General features: G+C 64.4%; 2 protein-coding genes across 2 annotated transcripts in view; both read left to right on the top strand.

The window, feature by feature from the left end:
* RPS15 (ribosomal protein S15) lies at nt 1-1,496 on the top strand. The gene is made up of 4 exons (XM_058728542.1): nt 1-84; nt 426-511; nt 1,022-1,256; nt 1,348-1,496. Exons 1-4 carry the CDS (start codon nt 19-21, stop codon nt 1,459-1,461), a joined length of 501 nt encoding a protein of 166 aa, XP_058584525.1. The 5' UTR covers nt 1-18; the 3' UTR covers nt 1,462-1,496.
* A 3,926-nt stretch (nt 1,497-5,422) lies between these two features.
* The window catches only part of APC2 (APC regulator of WNT signaling pathway 2), a 24,212-nt gene continuing 22,473 nt past the window's right edge, over nt 5,423-7,161 (top strand). Inside the window, exon 1 of the mRNA XM_058728477.1 lies at nt 5,423-5,543. Coding sequence (XP_058584460.1) covers nt 5,490-5,543 — 54 coding nt within the window. The 5' untranslated portion in view covers nt 5,423-5,489. The remainder of the gene's footprint in view (nt 5,544-7,161) is intronic.

Here is a 7,161-nt window from a genome sequence, read left to right as displayed (position 1 = left end):
GGGCGCGGGGCGGGGCTCATGGGCGATCTCGTGATAATCGCGCAGGCGCGGAGGGGCGGTCCTTTCCGAAGAGCTGACAAGATGGTGAGTGCCGCGGGTTGGCGCGGCTCTTCCCGACTCATCCGGCGCCATCCGCGGTCTGGCCGCGCCGCGAAGGCCGGAGTCAGGCCGCCCGGCTGCGGCAGCCATCTCTTGAGCCTCCGGGGCCGCCGCCTATCGGGGGGCGGGCCGGGCCGGGCCGGTGTCGGGATGACGCGGGGCGGGGAAGGCCCGCGCGGGCCGACGTGTCCTGGCCGAGTCCCAGCGACCCGGGGCCGCCCGCGCTCCCCGGGGACGGGCCGGAGGCCGTGTGTCCCCGCGGGCGCCCGCGGGGGTGGGAGGCGAGTCTGCGGCCGCCCTCTGACCCGCGCCCCGGGCCCGCGCAGGCGGAAGTGGAACAGAAGAAGAAGCGTACTTTCCGCAAGTTCACCTACCGCGGCGTGGACCTGGACCAGCTGCTGGACATGTCCTAGTAAGGGGGCCGGGCGGGGCCGGGGCGCTGTTTGGGCGCAGCGACGTTTGGGTCGAACCTAATTGCCGGGTGTCCCCTCGTGACACTGTTTACACCCGCCGAAAACGCGGGAAGCTAGAACGGACTGGGGTTTGGCGCGGGGCCGGAAGCTCCTAGGCAGGGTGGCGGAGGTCTGGCTGGGGTGCGGGGACACGGGCTTCTCGGATTCCCCGCAGCCTTCCTGAGCGTGAGCTTGGGTCAGCGGGGCCGTGAGGGGCCGCCCCCCACCCCCACCCCCCCATCCCCTTCCGGGGACACAGGTCGGCAGAGGCCTGGTTGGCTGGAGGTGCAGCACTTTGCCCACGAGGTGCCGGCCACGTATCCGCCTGCCTCAGTTTCCCCATCTGCAGATCGCAGCTCTTGACCTCGAAGGCTTCTCCCCAGATTTGGGGCGGTGCAGGGCAGCAGCGACTGTCGCGGCCCAGCCGCTCACGCCATCCCGCCCTGCCCCCCCCCCCCCCCCCCCCCAAGCGAGCAGTTGATGCAGCTGTACAGCGCCCGGCAGCGGCGGCGGCTGAACCGGGGTCTGCGCCGGAAGCAGCACTCGCTGCTGAAGCGCCTGCGTAAGGCCAAGAAGGAGGCCCCCCCGATGGAGAAGCCCGAGGTGGTGAAGACGCACCTACGGGACATGATCATCCTGCCCGAGATGGTGGGCAGCATGGTGGGCGTCTACAACGGCAAGACCTTCAACCAGGTGGAAATCAAGGTACCCGCGGGGCGCGGCGGGGCGCGGCGGGCAGCGGGGGCGTGTCGCTCACCGTCGCCTGACTCCTTGCCCCGCCCCTCCCCCCCTGCAGCCTGAGATGATTGGCCACTACCTGGGCGAGTTCTCCATCACCTACAAGCCGGTGAAGCACGGCAGGCCCGGCATAGGGGCCACCCACTCGTCCCGCTTCATCCCCCTCAAGTAGCCCGTTGGCCCAATAAAGACGCAGCCTGTTCTGGTCGTGAGTCTGACTGTTCCTTCCCTTCCGTGGGGCTGGGCCTGCTCACCGGTCGGAGGCTCAGGTGGTGCGTGATTTGGGCCAGTGCTGGGCAGCAGGTGGCCCTGGTTTCCTGCTGTGGACACAGGGATGGCCCCGCTTAACAGCGGGGCCCAGCGCCGTGTGGGTAGGGGCTCCGCATGAATGGCCTCGGCCCCGTGACCAGTGCAGGTTGTGTGCGGTCCTGTCTGTGCCCCCTGCCTCTGGACCCTTCAACCGAAATCCCACAGGTGCAGCCACAGGCCTCCCCTGGGCCTGCTTCGGCCCATGCAGGTGGTCACTCCTGGGTCCAGGGAAGTGTCTCCCCTGGAGCCACCGTGCCCTTCGGGGCTCCTCCTCCCTTGTTGTCCGGTCCTGGGGGTGTGCGTGCCCACAGGTGAAGTCCACGACCAGCAGGAGGCTTTGCGCAGCCTGAGCGCTCCCTTCCTGCGTCTGCACACGCCGGCCCGGTGACCCTCACGTGCTGTCCGGGTCTGGGTCTCGTGTGGTTTCCAGGGGCAGGGTCACACCAGCCCCTAGGGTCTGATGAAGGGTCCCAGCCCTGCTCCCCCAAGTATTTCTGTCGAGATTTGTTCCATGATGAGGAAGCTCTACAGACCAGGGTGGACTACTCCTCGGTAGGCACTGGCCAGGCAGTGGTCCCTTTGGCTCGCTGATGGACAGCGGAGGGGGGATGGTCGAGGAGGGAACCCTGGTCAGCAGGAGAGTGTGAAGCTGGCTGCCTGCTGCATGTGTGACAGTGGTCACAGTGTCTGCGCCTCTGTTGGGGCGGTGAGGGCCGGCCAGGAGGGGAAGGGAGGGAGACCACGGAATGGAAAGGCGCTCCTGCCTCCCTGCCCTCCCCCTAGCGGCCACTGCCACCACCTCCGGGCTTCCTTCCTCTGCATGTTGATTTGCTCGCTGTTCTCTCTTGGGTTGTGGGTGGCTGTGTTTATAATCCACAGCAGAAGGCAGTACGGGGACCGGCCAGACAGCTTGCGTGACCAGATTAAACGGGTTCCCCCAGGTGGGCAGAAAGAATCAGTGTTGGGACCAGATGATCTGGAAGTACGTCTGTGGCCTGTGTGGCACCATCCCTGATCAGGCAGCCCTCTCACCCGGAAGACGTGGGCCAAGAATCTAAAGTAGTGGGTGTCTGGTGTGGCAGGAAGCAAGGCCGCAGGAGGCTGCGTGGGCTGATGCGAGGGGCCTGGAGCTGCCAGTGGGGATGCTGATCGGGGCAAAGATCAGGGACTCGGGGGTCCTTTTGGACAGCCCCCTGAGCCTGGCCGCGCTGCAGAGAGGCCGACTCACCATGTGAAGTTGGAATGTGACTGGGGTGCGTTAGATGGGACCTTAACTGAGGTGACTGGGTGCTTTGCAGTTTCAAGGCCGTGGTCAGAGCTGTTGACTGACATCTGGTCAACACTGTCCACACTCCCTTCGTTTGGAACAGCAGAAGCCTCTGTGACCTCCGCTAGCAAACTGCCCACGAGGCCCAGCGAGAAGAGGCAGGGTTCGCTGTGTCACTCCTCAAAGAATAAAACTGTTGGGTGTCCGGGTGGCTCAGTCGATTGACTGTTGATTTCAGCTCAGGTTACGGTCCCAGGGTTGTGGGATCGAGCCCCGTGTCCGGTTCCACACTGAGTGTTTAGCCTCCACTCCTCACACGTGCGCATGCTCTCAAAGACAAAACAAAAAAAACCTTAAAATACAAGAAACTTGTTTCATGGAAGATTGGCCTCGGGGAGAAGAATGCCCAGGGCGGCTGTGCCCCTTTACTGGAACGTGGGTTGTGACCCTGAGCTTGGAAAGCCATAAAAATGGGCAGAGCATGCTTGGGTGGCTCAGTCAGTTGAGCATCGGACTCTTGATCTCAGGGTTGTGAGTTCGGGTCTTGCACTGGGCGTGAAGTCGACTTAAAAAACAGAGCTTTTAAGGCACTAGGCCTCCCTGTGGGAGCAAAGTGCACATGCAGACCGTTGAGGACGGGAGAATCCCTCGCGCAGATGGTGGTGGGTGCCAACCAGGGGTCAGACTCATGCACCCAGTGATGGGCAGACTTCAGGCCAAAGGGCTTGCCATCTGTTCTCGTAGGTAAACCTTTGTTGGCGTTCACTCCACTGGCCCGTGCAGCCAAAGTAGGGCCTTTATAACAGATTCTGTTCTACAAAACCCGGCAGGACCCTCCCCGACAGCAATACTGCCGTCACCCCCTGTAGTGCTTTGGAACCCTCACTGGAAGCTTCCAGCTCTGCCGCCATGGGCCTGGGTGGGCTCAGGGAGGGAAGGATCAGCGATTACTGTTTTCCTTAATTGCAGTTTGAATTTCTATCAACCACTTACGTGTAATTGGGGGGCAGTGCATATTAGTGTTACAGTTGTGAAAGCGATTGTGTCCCACTCAGACCGAAGTGCCCACCCCAGCTGTCAAGTGACACTCCAGGCCAGGATGCACTCTGCAGAGCCCAGGCTGTGGGGTAGGGGCCTTAGTCATCCGGGCTGTCTCACTAACCGGGCCCCTCTCATGGCCCGAGGTTCAGGCTCTGCCTTCAGACCCCCAGTCACATCCCTGCCTTTGTTTCCTTCTGCGTCTGACGCTCTGGTCCAGTCCACTGGGTTGCAGCCCACATTCACACCCACCTGCCATCCCCAGTACTTCAGTCACACAGGCAGCCCCCACCCTGGTGCTGGGTTCCCCTCTCCCCCCCCCCCCGCCCCCCCCCCCCCGCGCCAACTGGGCCAGCTGCCTTCAGAGCCTGTCCCAGATCTGGCCAGGTCACTATTTCTCACCTGTTGGTCAATTTGAAATAAGCAGGTATTCACCCCCTGACTTCCCCAGGCTCCAGAAAGCACCCCGAGTGCTGGCTTGTTCTCACGTCCAGCCTTTTCTGCCGGACACCTACCCACTGATTCATGGCACCTGCTTGCAGAGGCCAAGGCAGTGCCCCCTTTCTCTCGCTGCTTGTCCTTTGCTGTTCCAGGACTTAGCACAGTTCCTAAAAACGACCCTCCACGACCCCTGCCCCCATCCCTCCCAGACTAACACAGTCCCCTCCTCCCTGGTCTCCCACTGCCACCAAAGGGCGCCGGTGAGCACCGCGTCCGGCGAGTCCCTGCCCTGCCCACCGCCCTCCAAGGCTCGCAGGGGTCGTCACAGGCTCCTGGGACCCTGCACAACCCCCCCCCCCGCCCCGCCTCACACACACACACACCTCCTCCCTTTGCGCTGGCCGTTACACGTGCCGGGATGCCGTTACTCGGGTCTATCAAGTGTCCTTCCCGGCAGCCTTCCACGCTCCCACCTCCCTGCTGTTTTCACCGCTCACCGCGGGCCAAGTTAGCGCCCTCTTGGCGGCGGCCATTCCCTCTCCTCCCAGTGTGCTAGTTTCCCACGGGCATTCTGTTGCAACGACTGTTCACTGCACCAGGCCCGGCACACAGTAGGTGCTTAACAGAGGCTGCTTGGATGACTTGGACGGATGTCTGTCGACGTGTGGTGTGAGCCAACAAGTCCCATCACTGAGTCCGGCAAACTGGACGCGCACCGCACATGTTTGCTGAATGACTAATGGATTGAGCGCGCAGCCGGAGCCTGGCTGCTGCCGGCCCACGATCCAGGCCGGCAGCCGATTGCGGCCACAGGGCGGCGCCTCCCTCCATCCTTGCGAGGTCGCTATTCTCCTCGGGACCCCTCCCCGCTCTCCCTCGTCCCCCCTCCCCCGTCTGCTCACTCAGGTCCCCCTCCTCACACCGCCCACCCGAGTCCTCAGTCCCACGAGACGCCCTCCCCCCGCTCCTGCGAAGTCCCGCAGACCCGCTCGTCCGCTGCCTCCCGGAGGAGTCCCCGCCCGGCCCCGCGGTGCGAGCCCTCCCCGTAGTCGCTCCGCGCAGGCGCAGGGAGTCTCCGCCGAGCCTCCCCCCTACCCGAGCAGCTGAGGGCGGGGCGCAGGCTGGTCCGGGGCGGCCGCGGCTCCATGGGGCTCTTGGGGCTGCTGAGCCTGCTGCACTCAGCCTTCTTCGGGGACCAGGTAAGGCGTGGGGGGCACTCCGACACGCGCACGGGGCTGGACGGGGCTGGGGTCTCGCGCAGTCGCCGCGGAGACCGTTGCCAGGGCAACCGCTTCAGGCTGTGCTCCGGGGGGGAGCCCCTCCCCCGCGTCGCAGCGGATCCCCCCCACCCCGGGTCTGCGCAAGCGCAGCCTCGGAGAAAGACCACCCCCACCCCCGACCCCTCCCCACTGCGCGGACGCAGAGAGCAGCTGGGGCGGTGGGGACTGCGACGGGGGACCGTCTAGCCGAGGCTCCGTCCCGCACTGGCGGGTAGGGGCTGGGCCACACCCTGCACCTCTTCGGGCCTCAGTTTCCCTTTCTGGGCTCCCAGCGCAGGGCCGACTCCGACCTTCACCGACGCTGAGGTTCACAATATGCATCCCACCGGGCCTGAGAGCTTTGCCGGCCTCCGTAATCGTTCTGAACCTCGGGGCTCTCACGTTCCCGATTTAACGGGAAACTGAGACGGGGGGGGGGGGGGGCGCCGCGAGGAGCCCAAGCCTTCGTCTGGGTTGGAGCCTGAGCACGGGGCGGAGGCGCCAGCAAAGGACCAGGCCCGGTGGCCGAGGGGAGCTGTCCGCGGTGCTGACAGGACGCTCTCTTGCCCTCTCCCTGCCCGGGAAACTGAGGCCCGGAAACCGGGCAGGGGATCCACCCCGGATCCGGTTTCGGGGGCACGGCGCCACCACTCCCTCATCTCCAGTAGTATTCCCTTTTCCATCAGGGCTCTGCTCCGTCACCCAGCCCGCGCCCCATCTCTGTGGTCGCATGACAACCTGGTGCCTCTCTGCTTCCCTCTACCCCCACCCCAGCTCCGAGTTGGGGGCGGGGTGGGGGGGGGAAGGGACACCCATGGTTCTGCCCCGAGCCCCTAGCACAGTGGATGGTCAGTGGAAGAGCGCGGGCCATCAAGTGGGAAGAGACACTGAGGTCAGGCTCAGAAGACTCAAAGGCCCTCTGAGTGACCCTGTTGTGCTGGGCCAGATGCTGGCATGGGGCTGGGGGGGGGGGGGGGCGGGCAGGGGGAAGGGATGGTCTCAGGGTGAGGATGTGGATAAGCGAGCCCCACGATTCAACTCTCCCCTTGAGAGCCCAGCAGCGGTAGGGAGCACAGAGGATCCCAGGGAGGGCACCTGGAGAGGACCCCCCCCCCCCACTAGGCCTGGATACTGTGCCTTGAGGGGCTCCTCATTCCCCCAAGACTGGGCTTAGGGTCCTGGGGTGCCGTGGGGTTTCCCAAGGCTCTGTGGTTCTCGGATTTCCAGTGATCCCTGAGTCTGACTGTGGCTCAAGAATTTAAAGGGTCAGGGATATTGGGGGATGAGGGGCAGGGTGTCAGAGATGTGGTGCTCCAGAGGCTTGGGGACAAGGGCATGTTGTCTTGTAGTCTCAGTGCCTTGTGCCCTCAGCCTTCTGGTCCCCAGGGAGGGGGAAGCCCAAGGCTGGTGAGGCTCACAAGTGAACTGAAGCAGTGTGCTCCCTGGCTTAAGCCTCAGTGTCCTCATACATACGAGGGCAAGGCTGGCCATTAGACCACCCTAAGACTGGCTGAGAGGGGTCTGGGGAGCAGCCACACCTGAAACTGGGTGAGGGGAT

The sequence above is a fragment of the Neofelis nebulosa genome, chromosome 4 (genome assembly GCF_028018385.1).
Source record: "Neofelis nebulosa isolate mNeoNeb1 chromosome 4, mNeoNeb1.pri, whole genome shotgun sequence".
Classification (NCBI taxonomy): Eukaryota; Metazoa; Chordata; class Mammalia; order Carnivora; family Felidae; genus Neofelis; species Neofelis nebulosa.
Note: the sequence above shows the minus strand (reverse complement) of the source record. Positions and strands in the feature narration are given on the sequence as shown.